The 15,012-nt window shown below is 37.6% G+C and overlaps 1 protein-coding gene across 5 annotated transcripts in view; it reads right to left on the minus strand.

The window, feature by feature from the left end:
* Window positions 1-15,012, minus strand: part of LOC127934328 (SLIT-ROBO Rho GTPase-activating protein 1) — an 88,792-nt gene that overhangs the window by 12,649 nt on the left and 61,131 nt on the right. For 3 of the 5 annotated variants that reach the window (XM_052531633.1, XM_052531636.1, XM_052531635.1), the window contains 9 exons: window positions 13,657-13,741; window positions 12,994-13,021; window positions 11,527-11,629; window positions 9,047-9,107; window positions 8,350-8,427; window positions 7,919-8,053; window positions 5,660-5,765; window positions 5,334-5,558; window positions 1,685-1,764 (listed from right to left, as the gene is read on the minus strand). In XM_052531633.1, coding sequence (XP_052387593.1) covers window positions 1,685-1,764; window positions 5,334-5,558; window positions 5,660-5,765; window positions 7,919-8,053; window positions 8,350-8,427; window positions 9,047-9,107; window positions 11,527-11,629; window positions 12,994-13,021; window positions 13,657-13,741 — 901 coding nt within the window. Of the gene's footprint in view, window positions 1-1,684; window positions 1,765-5,333; window positions 5,559-5,659; window positions 5,766-7,918; window positions 8,054-8,349; window positions 8,428-9,046; window positions 9,108-10,463; window positions 10,498-11,526; window positions 11,630-12,993; window positions 13,022-13,656; window positions 13,742-15,012 lie in introns of those variants that run through there. The other 2 variants (XM_052531634.1, XR_008147745.1) reach the window with 2 other exon arrangements.

Consider the following 15,012-nt stretch of genomic DNA (forward strand, 5'->3'; position numbering starts at 1 on the left):
TGAATCTTCAGCATGCAGATGCGCATGTCTGGATGTATAATAGTGATTTATGAGCAAATGACAGGCTTGTGCGTAATATCCTTCACTGAATATGATTCTAAATAAAGTTACCACCAGAGGTTCTGGGTTCTGTTTATACTTGGTGAATATGAGATCTGTCTGTTCAGCAATGTTTAGAGAAGGAGAGACTCAGTTCCAATTTAACCGCGGGTCATGTGACAAGAACCAACCAATCAGCTTCATCCTTTCCCGTAACAACGTTGAAAACTCAGCCAAGATGAAGGAACAGCTGTTCATAGCTGTATATGGATTGTCATTTTGAAATAAATTTAGTAGCAGAGCTACTTAGAGCGATTTTTTGTGCTGCAAATCCATTTATCCTTTGCTGAAATTTCTGCGTCTTCATGGAGAGAGCAGGTCATGAATGCTTAGCAAAGGCAGATGCCTCAGGAGCGCTTCTGTCCGAGTGCTTTGGAAAGAAGGACAAAGCGGCGCGCCTAGCGTTATCCAAACGTTTTTAGGTGCGATATGTGAACGGCCCCTAAGTCAGTTTTTTCGCAAATATTCAGTTTAAGTGCATCTCAACAACTAGCACGATTTGAGGTAGCTTTCATGCGTGTAGCACAGACAGTGAGGGACAAATTATTAGTCTTAGTTTTAATATGTAATACACCAGTATGAACGATCATATTCTTGCCTTATCCAAATAATCAACTACCATTTGAGCAATCACAGAGAGTCTATTTATGCTCCAAAAACAAAGGTAGACTTAAAGCAACCATCTTCTAATTGGTATTTCTGATTCAGTCCTACCATTATCTAGCTCCCTGCACAGACACCCATTCTTAAACAAATCTTGGATATGGAAAAAGCAGACTTCTCTTATAAAATAAGCTCAAGAAAACAGGCATTGTTCAGGTACAGACGGAGAGAGACAGGAAATGTGTCTATTTTCAGTGGGGCGACATACAGGTCAGCAGCAACATTTTCCTTTCGGTTCTTCTGAAAGACTGTACAGAAGACAAAAACAAACCACTTGACTGAGTTGAGTTTTCAGTCTGACACTTGCAGTTTATTTCTCATATTACACGTGGGAATTGGTTCATGTGTCATCAATAGGCCAAGCATCTGGTTTTAGTTTTGTTTATGACAGTGAGCCTTGGGAACTTTAAGAGGATTATTTTTTTTTTCATAATAAAACCACATGCAGCAACAAAAAGAACTAGATTTTGAGCCAGACTGGTGAGGCCTCCACATGTATTTTTAATGCAAACTGCCCTATAGCAATGACAGACTGGTTTAGTTTGGAAAGTATTTGCAAGACTTGATTCAAACCCTCTTCCTTTATTTACGGATGTCTCTAGCTTCCCAGAGGATTAGAAAACAAAAGTTATTTGCTCTTTAACAATCACTTCCTGTAAAGCTGTCAAAGTGATTACCCAGGTAAGGGCAAGGTGGAATTAACCCTTAACTGGCCCAGTCAGAAAACGTTATATGAAGTAAAATCAATCCGGAGACTCAATGGTCGAAGCCAATCTGAGCCAATGGGAAGAGTGACTGGACAGGACAAGATGTCTTAACCTTGTTCCTATGACCTCAGAGTGCTTTCTTAATGTATAACCTACATAAATGAGTTGTCATACTGTACATACTACTACAGGGTGTGGTAAACAAAATAACTTACCATCCTCACTGGTGTGGGTCTCCGTTCCTCTATCCTGATCAACCTCCTCAAGAGCTCCATGCTCACTGTATGGACTCTCACTGCAGAAGAAAAGAAGAAAGAAATCAAGACAAATGGTTCTTTTTTCCCCCAAATAATAGATTTATAGGACCTATTACCAAATATTTAAGTACTGAATAGTAAAAGTCAGATAATTCAATATTTCTGATGAGCTTAAAAACTTTTTGTTCTAAAGTCATGTGCTTAAAGCTGCAGAAGGTAACTTTTGTAAAAATATATTTTTTTACATATTTGTTAAACCTGTCATTATGTCCTGACAGTAGAATATGAGACAGATAATCTGTGAAAAAAATCAAGCTCCTCCCAGTGGTCCTATTGCCATTTGCAGAAAGTCATCCGCTCCCTGTAAGAAACAACCAATCAGAGCTGCGGTCCGTAACTTTGTTTGTGTTCAAAATGTAGAAAAATGTATATAATAAGCGAGTACACCATGAATCCATTTTCCAAACCGTGTTTTTGGCTTGTCCTGAATCACTAGGGTGCACCTATAATAAGTGTTTATATTCGGACTATTTTAGATTGCTTCGGGGGTACCGCGGCGGAGTAACCCAGTACCTTTGTGATTCTTCATAGACATAAACAGAGAGAAGCAGCTCCGACTACGATGTTCTTCCGCAAGACGCAAGCAGTTCTGTTTATTAACCGCTAGATCGTCAAAAGATACCTACCGCAGCTTTAATGTTTGGATTTTTTGTATATACACAAGTTTTGAAGTCTGTCTATTTATAAATCGCCATAAAACATTAAAAAAGTAAAGTAAAAAAAAAAAAAAAAAAAAAGATTAAAATATATAATATAGTTTTATTTGTGTAACATTTATTGCTCACTACATTATTTAGACCAAACGTTTAAATGGTTTTGTTCATCCTAAGATACAAATATACTACTGTTTTGGGGTTACGTTTGGGGTAAGAAAGATTATTATTTTTTATTTTTTTGAAATAAATACTTTTATTCAGTAAAGACCCATTAAATTAATCAAAATGTCACATGAAATTCTGTTCTCTTGAACTTACCCAAGAATCCTGAAAAAAAAAAGTACAGCGGTTTCCACAACAATATTAAGCACCTCAACGGTTTCCAAGATTGACATTAATGGGAAATGTTTCTTCTAGAGCACCAGATGAGTATATTAAAATGATTTCTTAAAGATCATGTGGCACTGAAGACTGAAGTAATTCCATCACAGGAATAAATGATACTCTAAAATATATCAAAATAGAAAACAGCTACCTTAAATTGTAATAAAATGTAAAAATATTACTGTTCTTACTCTATTTCTAATCAAATAAATGCAGCCTTGGTGAGCTTAAGAGACTCCTTAATGACTTCAAACAATTAAATGGTCATGTATTTTTGTAAATGTTTAAAAAGGGCAACACAGAGTTAAGTCACAGTCAGCATCAAGCAAATAGTACAGAGGCTGTCATTAGTATTCAAGAAGAGTCGCAGGGTGTTTGGGATTCTGTCAGTGGAACAGCATGGTTACTGAGACTGGCATTAATGCCCTTTACATCCAGAGTCTGACTCACAGTAAAGCCATTTCAAACAGAGCACTGCCACTCTCGCATGCCACACTACCAAATGAGAAAATATGACAACCGGCTGCCGGAAGTTTAAGAAAGGTGGATGTAATATCTGAAATGCTGAAGTATAGATGCTTGCAGTGGCAGGTGTTTTGCTTCAGGTTGGGGGATGCAGACTAGTGGGAGTTGGGCCGCACTTTTTAAAACAACAAAATCACTAGCAACATATACACACAGCTGTGGAGCTGGTGGAAAATGTCTCTTTTCTCTTCTCATCCATGCAAATTTTGGGGAGAAATGAACATTGGTTTGGCTGACGATCTTTCTTTACCTTAATGGCAGCCATTTTTAAGATGGTTTCAGTCTGTCTCACCTAGTTAAGGATCTCCAACCCCTTTCGGCCTCTAAAAAATGTCTCAACTTAACTAAAGAGCTCACTATCGGCACCTTATCTTTCCACATAATTACCCACACCAAATCCAAACACAGTCACTCCTTAGATCCAGACACACATACCTGTGATATTCAGTGCATTTTAAAAACAAACCTTTGGCCTAGGACCCGGTATATCCTCACAGAGACAGAATGAGAAATACAAGGCCATTTTTAGAAAACAAATCAGCTAATTTGTAGTTTGTAGGAAAATAGGAGTTTCTTTGAAGGAATAAATCACCCAAAAATGAAAATGGATTTTATGTTAGGATTTTTTTTTTTACACACTGTCCATTCAATGAAAGTCAATGGATTCCAAAACAACAATGGCTCTTATTGATTATTTCACTTTGTGGACGGAAAAAAAACAAAACACAAATTTTTCGTTTAGCATCTTTTTTTGTGGTCCACAGAAAGTAATATAGATTTGGAAAATGAAATAAAGCTCAAATAAAATAAAAGTCATATATAAATATTATATGGGGGAAAAAAAATTGTTGCCAAGGCAAAATGTCCCATTTTAATTTTTTGAAGTTCAGGTTGAAGCACTAAAATTACTAAAACTAATTTAAATAAAATTAAAACCAAAAAGAAATGTAAAACAAAAATGCATAAAAACAAAGCACATTACAAAATGACATCAACTTAAAATGAAAATTTAAAATAAAAAAAGCTAATTCAAGATTTGACAACACTCTTTAATGAAAGATCAAGATTAAAATCTGATTAAATCTCTAGGAGTTTGTTGAATTACAATGCCTGACACAAAAATGACTACAAAAAAAAAAAGTGATGAGACGTGTAGCCAAGTGTGGTGTCCCATACTCAGAATTGGTGCTCTACATTTAATCCATCCAAGTAGTAACACACACACACACACACACACACACACACACACACACACACACACACACACACACACACACACACACACACACAGAGCAGAAAAAATTCAAAATAACTGACTTCCTGTAGGTATTGGTGTGTTAAAAGTGTCAACCGAATTTCATACATGTACGTAAAAGTGTATAGGTGGCGTTGTCGAGCCATTTTGCAACACCCACTTCTGAAACATACATCAGGTGAAAGTTTTCGGCACTGCTGGCGTGTCTGTACAATTTTATGATTTTCAAGCATGTTAAGGTCCTTAAAAATGCTATTCATTTGAGTAATATTAACAATAATAATAGTAAACAGAGGACTATTAATAATAAAATGACACTGGATTGTGAGTAAATTATGACAGAATTTCCGTTTCTGGATGACTATCTCTATAAATTTTATTCCAAATATTTTGTGTGGATTTATGCTCATAGATCAGATGTTCTTCAAAACAAAGAGGCCCCACCCAAAAACTGTGCTAACAAAATAAGTGACTCACTATAGCACTGACTAATCATTTCTTTTATTTCACTCAGGTCACACCATGGATGTCCGGATACCATCACTAATCCTCGAAAATACAATAAAGTCTACAACTTTAACAAGCTCAAAGACTGTCACGAATCTCAGGTTGCACAACCCATTAGCATCTATCTTCTAAACACTTCCTCACCCACCTAAATGCAGATGCCCAGACAGTTATCAATAAATAATTCAAACCAATATCACCATCACATCTCGGCACTCACCAATAGTCTCCGCCTGCCATACACTTCTCGTACATGGGGCCGTCAAGCTCCTTTGTGTCAGGAAAGATGGTCTCGTGATGGATGATGATGGTTTTGATGACCTCATTGACATGGGCCTGGCAGGAGACCTGGTCCTGGGTTTCTGGAGTGGGCATGAGGGTGGGGCCAAAGCAGATGGCCAGATTATACGGGTCCATCATATTTTCATCGCTGTACTGGGACAAGCTGCAGGAAAAACAAGCAAGCTATTAGGACATTTGACAACCAGCAAAAAAGCCTTTCCATAAGGACATTCATCTGTGTGTTAGTGAGACATTGGGACTTACTGGTTGAGGAAGGCAAACAGATATCGCATGACCACAAGGACTGATCTGGGTACAGTTAGAAGGATCTTACGTATATACAGCGCTCTCTCATACAGATTCTCTATTCCTAAAAAAGAAAGAGAGAATGAGTTAAAAAAAGAGAGAGAACCAGAGGCGATTCCCTTGTGTTCATTAAATTAAATCGCCAGGTTTGTTGGCCCTCACCCTGGACTTAATAAAGCTGATTACCAGAGCATTGAAAGAGGTAAAGTCTCAAAACTACTCAACTCCTCTTTTTAAAGAAGCTTAAAAATTAATCCAAAAGACTGGCATCCAAAAAATGTGTGTGAGTACTCCTGCGGCTCTCCTGCAGGAATGCACACAGATTTCCACCACAAATTGCATTTATGAAGTTAATACCTGGATGTGGCTCAATAACTTACTGTTGCATACACTATTTAAAAAAATATGCATAATGCACAGTACACTACTAGCTCATTCCAAACTACTATATCTTGTCCTCATCGGATCCCAAGGCTTGGCTGTGAGACACACACAGTACTTATAAAGTACCAATTGAAAACTGATGTGACCTGCTCTCTCTCATCCATACTTTAGCACACCCAGATCCTTGATTCATCCTCTGATAGCATTGTAAAATAGCCATGTCACCATTAAAAAAAGATCTGGGCTTTTGAAAACATGCTACTATGCTACAGTTATTCGTCTTACTTGAGCACGAAACTAGTTTCCAACACAGATCCTGAGTAAGGGAAGCAATTCAAAGCCTCACCACAGACAAGGCACATGTCTGCAGAAACAAAACTCAAACTAATCTCCTACCGTGCAGAGGACACACAACTGACAGTCTATATATAGACCTCCCGGGCCGTGTGCGGTGGAGGGAGTGTATGGTATGCTGGGAAGGGGTTAGTCGTGTGTAAATGTAAACAGCAGGGAATCCCTATTCGTCACACTTTAGTCCACAGAGTGTAACAGGCACAGGGCCGCACACGGGTGTGTGTGAACACATGCCTTTACATTCCTCCACACGCACAGACAAACAAAACCCACCCAACCCACACATGCAAGTGCACAGCACCTTAATTTAGCAAACTCTGCACAAATTTTAACATGTGGCTAAATATTTAGAAAGGGCTATCATATAAAGCTACAAGTGATACAATTATGGTAAGAACATTTTTGCATGTAAAATAACTCAAAAACTATTTTCTACATGGCAGATTAAACATCAAGTAAATGCATCCAGGTCTAAAAAGGCTATAAACCAATTATTAGGCTAAATATTAGTTGTGAATTATTAAATGAAAGATACATCTCAGAATTGTAGCTCTGGGCTTAAGTTTGTCAAAAGCTTCAGGGAAAACTATGCCAGTACTTCAACTGCTATATTAGTTTTAAATAGTTTTTGAATGAGTGAATATATATGAATATAAGAATCAAAAATTAAATCAAATAAATGCAGCGTTACACTTTACACCTACACAGCTTTACACGTATACACTACCGGTCAAAAGTTTGTGACTAGTAATGTTTTTTAAAGAAATCTTTTATGCTCATCAAAGCTGCATTATTTGATCAAAAATTCACAACCCAATTAAGAAAATTCGGTGTGCGTATATATATGTATAAATATATATATAAATAATAATAATGAATAATTGTATATAATTTATTTGTACAGTTTTATTTATTAATTAATTTATATGATATTTAATTTCAATACATTATTGCATACTGTTGTTATGTCCATAACTAATTTACTGCATGTCCATATTTTAATTATAAGTTTTAAATCAAACTAATATTGTTATTTGATTAGAGGACAAACTTTGCAACAAAAGTGGCACAGCTTACCAAGCTGTCGATCACAAATATCCCATTAACCTAACTGAAACCACTGAGCATCATGGTGTCACACTGCATTCATTCATTTAGTGCCGTGTAGCATCATCTATGATCATGATGAAGCACGCTTTCTCACACAAAGTTGCATTCATGCCAGTTAAAGGACCAGCTGAAGCCCTAACGTGTCATGGCGCGGTGGAACACACACTGTGCTGTAATGGAGTGTGCATAAGGCTTGAGGCGCTGGATTTCTTGTCATACGGTGAAGAAAGTCACTGTCCCACTGTTGGGGGCAAATGACTGAGATCTCTGTGTGAGAGCACACGATAACAGTTCAAAGCACTGTTCATTCACACTGAGAATCAATGACAGATTTACAGCTGCAGGTCAATAGAAAGCAAAGACACTTACTGACACAGGAGATGAGATCACTGAATCTTTCATTTGGAATCAGAGGGTTCTCCAAACCTCGAAAGTAGAGTTTCAAAACGCCCGCAACAGAGTTTATATCATGGTTATTCTCTTCGTCTGTCAGGGGATCGTTACCTAAGAGACATAACGTGTGTCAAATCTGCCGAACAGAATATTTATATTTAATATATTTTGCACACAAAAAAAAGAACCTAAATATCAGCATTTGCTGAAAACACATCTTCTGCCCAGTAGATGTTTTTCCTAGAAAGGAAGTCTCCTTAAATTATGTGAATTTAGGTTCGTGGCTCATATGAACCACTGAAGACATAAGAGACTCATTATTATTCAGCTGCGACAGCGCTTTCAGAGCTATGTCAGAAACCTGAACTCTATACCACATTTACACACACACACACACACACACACACCTCTTTCAAAAGAGTTCTTGATATCATTGACTTCAACTTGAGATCCAGGAACTCTGAATATTCCTTGATGTTGGAGGCCTGAAAAATAGAGAGAAAACGGTGAAATAAAGTTAAATAAGACGTCTTCCAATGTCCATTTAAATCCGCTGGAAATAAAGGCTGGTCCATAGTAACCACATTCAAATCCAAAACCTCAAAAGCTAAGCCCTGTGCTTTCAAAAAGTTCCTTAATGAAAGATAATGAATGAAGGAGAGAGGCTGCAATCAACTTCTACAAAAAAACATCCGTCAGTCCGGATTAGCTTTTAATGGAAAGCTTGGCTGAGGGTCAGAAAAGATTAATTAAAAACATCTCTATAGTTCCTAGTAAAAAGGCCACACAAGACTTTTAGGACTAAACATCCTCAAACACAAAACTTGAAATAGATCTAAGACAAGTCTGTGCATGGCCTACGCTGGGATGGGACAGATTCGAAAGGGGCACGCAAAAAACATGACCTACCCTGACTCTAAATTTGTCCCAAACCTAACTTATGATAGGGCAGGTAGCAACTGGATAAGACAATTGTAAACACAATAGCGTAGTTGTATACTTCGTATTCAGGCTTTTTGGGCGTTTTAATGACAATAGTGGGCCATTCTAAAGAATTATGGGTATTTCATGGTTTGAGTTAAAAGGTTCTCGCAATAAACTTACCATACAGGTTGATGAATCGAATACAGCTCTCAACAACTCTTGGTATTGCTTGTCCAGAGTCCTTAAAACAAGACAACATTGGCATCAAATCAGGATGTTGGCTAAACAATCAGTCAAGCTCTAAATCAACTGAAAATATCCCACACATCATGTATCATTCATGTCGGAGATGAGAAGATAATCCTTCTTGAGCCTAACAGACCCTTTTTAAAGTGCACACCTAAGATTCTGTGCCTTATCCTGTCTCAGACAGGAAATTAAATGACAACTTAGATCTGCATGCTAACATGGTTCTTGAACATGAATGGAGCCAGTTCCAACGGTGGAAAAACTGAAATGCTTTAGTGAATCCAGCTATGTGATCATGGGGTCCGGGCTGCCTGTTGTGTGGGGTTAGAGCTGTTTGTTCAGTTTTTGGCAGGGCTCTATCTTACAGGAAAGTTCTAAGTTATTAAAAATGCTGTTATCTGCTTTTAACCCAGGGAACTCTGTGAGAGTGCCAGGAACAGAGGCAGACCTCACAGGCACTACATTTCCCAGCTATTATCAGTGCAATATGGTGAATACAAAATGTACTGCCATGGACACAATTACTTATTGATACTGACACTGAATCATAATCAAAACTTCACATTTAAAAAAAGATTTAAATAACCAATAATTAATCTTAATGCTTTTTTTATTAACCATTTCTTTCCTTATTTTTCACATTTTCACTGCAGTAATCAAATTTTTACATATTTAATAAATAATAGAATCTTAATTTTATGAATTACCTTCTGGCCTGTGTTAAGCACTATACAATTCTAGTGTGAAAATATTATTATATTATTTATATTCATAGTAAAAAGCTATTCAATTTGTGGGAAATTCTCTCCATTCAACTTAATAAATCATAATTGTGTGCATTAAGGGTCACTGAAGCCAAAAAAGATGAACTCTTGTCAAGCACATGGACACATATACTCTGGGGTCCGAAAGTCTGAGACCACTTCTACTTTGCATACTGATCATTTGTAAGGGTAAAGTTTGTTCTAAATTATGTCAACATAACAATTTGACAGGAAAGTAAAAAAATTTTTTATATATATATATATATATATATATATATATATATACATACATACATACATATATATGTATGTGTGTGTGTATGTATGTGTGTGTGTATATGTGTATATATATATATATATATATATATATATTTTTTTTTTTTTTTTTTTTATTATAACTATTCTTAGTTTTCCTACTTTAAACAGAAATCCCAAAAATCTGTGTGGTTTCAGACATTCACACTCCACTGTACATGGTTCACAACTCCTTAAGATTAAGCAAAGGTGACTGGAAGTTGAACTACTGGAAGCTTAGACAGACATGCAGCAATGAGCTGATCGGGACAAGCCGACTGTTTCTGTACCTGGTGCCTTGTGTGTGAGTTCCGTCGTCCACGACTATCAACAGATGAATGACAGGGCAGAGAGCCAGAGAGCGAGAGAGCAGAAAAACAGAGAGAAAGAGGCGATCCCCAGGTTATTTGGTCCCAGCACTACAAGCCACCAAAAACAGCCTACAAAATCATTATTAGTCTTCCAATGGCAATATTAGCTCCAGTCTCACAGAGAGAAAAAGAGGGGCGTGCTGACACAAATTTTGCATCTAAAGTTAAATAATAGATGTTGAAAAAGATTAGTTCACCAAAAATCTGTCACCATTTTCTCTCCCTTGTGTCGTTCCAATTTCTTTTGACTTGCTTTTTTCCATGGAACACCCAAAAATAAACAAACGAGTCACTCTTTTCCTTAATCAACAAAAGTGAATATAGTTAAATGGTGATGAACTCCAAAAATGACCAAAAAGCACCATAAAAGTGGTCAACATGACATGTGCTATTTATTTCAAGACTTTTGAAGTCGTACAACAGTTTGATGTGCACAATAGATGGAAACTTAAGTCATTATATTCTAAAAATCAAAGCTTTAAGTAAATGATTTCAAACAGCATTAATTCTCAAGTCTCGTCATAACTGTGTGATTTGCCAAGTTTAAACTTAGATTTCACTCTGATTCACACACAAAGTTATCAAATTGACTTTTTACAACACCTCTTCAGTATTCACTTTCACTGTATGGAAAAGAGCTGAGTAAGCATTCTAGAACATTCTGTTGCATTGCACAGAAGAGAAAAATTAATGTTCGGAACAACACGAGACAGAGATTTTTATATTTTAAGGTGTACTATCCCTTTAAGAGGCTTTCATGCTGCCCTGAGGCATCTCTGTGGATGTTGATGCATGAAGCTCACTTTATCTCTGTCATCTTGCTTTATGTGTACTCACTCCCACACACACCTCCGTTTCTGCTCTGTTTAAAACCTTCCCCAGCCATAATGATCAGTCAAGTAGAAGCAGGTAGCCGTGAATCATTATGGCTTTAAGCGGCGGTATTCAGTGCAGGTAGTACGGCACCCAAAGCTTGAAGTACCTTAACAAATGACTCCAAATTGCCATTAAACAGCTTAACATTAAATACAGAGCGTGGTCTGGGCCTCAGTGTGCCAAACGGTTTAGGAGGAAGACTGGGAGGCCTATAAAGAGATGTTTATACTATTAATCTTGAATCTGTGCTTTGCTTTAGCATATACAGTACAGTGTAACAAACAACTTTTTTCGAGAGACAAAATTAAATTGTGGACATGATTTCAAGTTATTTGGGGAAAGCGGTAAGATCCTTTTGTGCCTGCTTCACTAATGTCCTGTTCATAAACTTCACTTCCACCGCACATCACAGGCCATGGAAATGGCACGTCTGCTGGGGACAGCAGGGGGTGGGAGTGCGAGAGATGTCCCAGCACAAAATCTTTTGGCTTGGCTCGGCCTGGGAAATTTCAGAATGCAGGCATCTCCCTCTTCAGTGTCTAAAGGAATACAGTAAACTTGCCCCCTACTCAAGAGGAGAGCTTTTTCACATGCTTTTAAACTGTGCCCTCTATTAATTCTGGGAGAGGTTGGATATAATAAAAGCACTATTAGTGCAAAGCATTGTGTTGAGTTAAGCAGTCTCAAGCATTTGGTCTACTCTTCAGACCTTATCACTGTACACTGTATAGATCGAGTAAATATAGTGTATCTATAAATACAGGACAATAAAAACTATAGATAGAAAAACTGAAAAAAAAACCCAGATATATAATGATAGACAGTTAGAACTGTAGAATAACAGATACAATGACAGAATGATAGGCAGAGTGATTGAATGACAGACCAATAGAATTAATAGAATGATAGAGAGATGAATAGAACTACAAACAGAACAGATACATAGATAGAATAACTGACAGATAAATAGGATGGCAGACAGAGATAGAATGACTACTAGAACCGGAGAACAAACTATAAAAAGACTGAACGTCAGAACAGCGACCAGAACGACAGACCGACAGATAGAATGAAAACAGAGCTGACAGAGAGAAAGACAGAACAACTAATAGACAGAACAACATAACTAACAGACAAAAAGAGAGATAGGATGGAAGACAGAAAAATAGAATGAATGTTAGAACAAACAAAAGAAACTGACAGAAAGAAAGAATGATGGCTCAAATGATAGAATAACAAACAGAAAAGTAAATGGACAGATAGTATGACAAAACAACTAACAGATAAAACCATATAACAACAGACAGACTGATAGATAGAATGATAGAATGAAAAATGGAACAACAGAACAACTGATAGATATAAAAACAGACAGAACGCTAGGTAAATTGACAGAGACGGAACACCAGACGAACCAAGTCAGAATGACAGACAGAATTACAGACAAAACAGAATGACAGATAGAATAATAGAACAATAAACAGATCGACAGCCAGATATGAAGACATATAAAAAAAAACAGGTAAATACAGTAAGATGGATAGACAGAAGACAGACAGAACTGATTTTTTACCTTGTAGTTGCATACTCAGGCCGGTAACCTGTGTGTGTGTGAGAGAGAGAGAGAGAGAGAGAGAGAGAGAGAGAGAGAGAGAGAGAGAGAGAGAGAGAGAGAGAATGTGAGAACACAGTTCTTCAGATGCCCAGGGGAGGCTTTTGTTTATGCTCAGTAAAGCACATGCAGCCAGCCATCTGTCTGGAACTGGACATCCTCACATACACCTTTAGGTCATTTGGAAGAGAAATTCAACATCTAAATCACAGGTACCCATTTAGCTAACCCATCGAAGGTTCAGTGTGCAGAAACAGACACAGTTGATTTTAGGCAGGGGAGCATGATTTGTTGATTCCACCCACACAGTGTGCACTTAGCGGCCCCTGACAGCACACAGTCTGCAGTGTTCACAACACAAAAACTGAAATGCTCCGGGCTGCAAAACATTTAGAGGCAACATGTTGAGCAGATTTATACATGATGCGGGAATTATAATCCTCCATACTATTGTACTTAAATAATATGAGGTTAATATGAGGTTGCACTACCCACATGAGCAGCTTCCTGCTGGTTTCTATTGGCCAAGAGGATTATGATCCAAATGTGTTATGAATTTTCTCTATCATTGTGTGTTTTCAGTTCTAAGGCCTGACCCTATAAACAAACCAATTCAAACAATACCATCACCGAGGGTCCTCTTCAGTAGATCATGCTTTGCCTGAAGCTTCGTGATGAGATTGCTGCCCTCCAAATACTCGTGGAACTTCTGTGAAGAGACACGATTGAGACCAGTGTGAGACCAAAAACATTTGACAGCAGATTGTCCTAAGCAAGCACAGCACCACAATTGACTCTTTTGCCACATCTGCCAGTGGAGAGTGAATTGAGAAAGCAAACCATCCATCCAGCAATCTATCTATCAGTTGATAGCATGCCTATGAAATACATTTAAATAAAGTGACTTATTTTATTAAAATTAAATAATATAAAATTTTGACTTTCTTATATTGCACAATGAAACTTGATTATATGAAAATTATAATCTATGAAAATGTTTTTCTTTAATACTAATAAGTAAATTTCTTGGCAAAGCTTTCTTAAAGGGGGGGTGAAATGCTCGTTTTCACTCAATATCCTGTTAATCTTGAGTACCTATAGAGTAGTACTGCATCCTTCATAACTCCAAAAAGTCTTTAGTTTTATTATATTCATAAGAGAAAGATAGTCTGTACCGATTTTTCCCGAAAAAACACGAGCGCCTAGAGGCGTGACGTGTGGGCGGAGCCTAAGAATCACTAGCGCGAGTAGGATTTTGTGTTGAGCGAGTCTGAAAGCTGTGACACAGATCCAGAGGCTGAAATTTAACAAGAGCAGCATCAGCAAAGGCTTCTCTATGTGGTATGTACTGAAACTGTATATATATTTGCTTAGCGGTTTTGGAAAATGACTAAGTTCCACTTTGTCGTCTTTTTTTTTATTTTTTTTTTTAAGCTGTACATGTGGAAAGTGCAGTTTGATAACATCGCATGTTGTTTACTTGATGTGCTTACGCGCTGATAGCTAAGTTAACAACACAGAGATATTTGAAGCAGTTTTACTCACCGCCTGCGGTTCCAACACACGATCGTGACCCTTTTTCGTTGGGATTGCATCATCCTTAAGAAATAAACGATGTGCAAATCCAGCGTCAACCTGGGCCTTGTTTGTAAAACAAGCATCTTCGAAATGCAGGGAACAAACACAAACACTTGCACAACTTCGTTGATGCTCTGTAAAAAAAAACTCCGTCCACTGGTCCCTTAATGCTGTTTTTCTTTTGGTAATCTGTGCAGGGTTGTCTTGCCCTGGCAACCAAAAACACACTCCTTTTGTGACATTTCGCGACGCTCTCGCTCTGATCAGGCTGTGCTCAGCCTCTCAGTGCTCTGCTATACGGGAGCGCGCGCTCTTCCGGCAGACGCGCCCTTAGCACCCATAAAAGGAAATTCCGCTCCATCTAACGTCACACAGAGCCATACTCGAAAAAAACTTTCCGAA

Source organism: Carassius gibelio, chromosome A18 (genome assembly GCF_023724105.1).
Source record: "Carassius gibelio isolate Cgi1373 ecotype wild population from Czech Republic chromosome A18, carGib1.2-hapl.c, whole genome shotgun sequence".
Taxonomy (NCBI): domain Eukaryota; kingdom Metazoa; phylum Chordata; class Actinopteri; order Cypriniformes; family Cyprinidae; genus Carassius; species Carassius gibelio.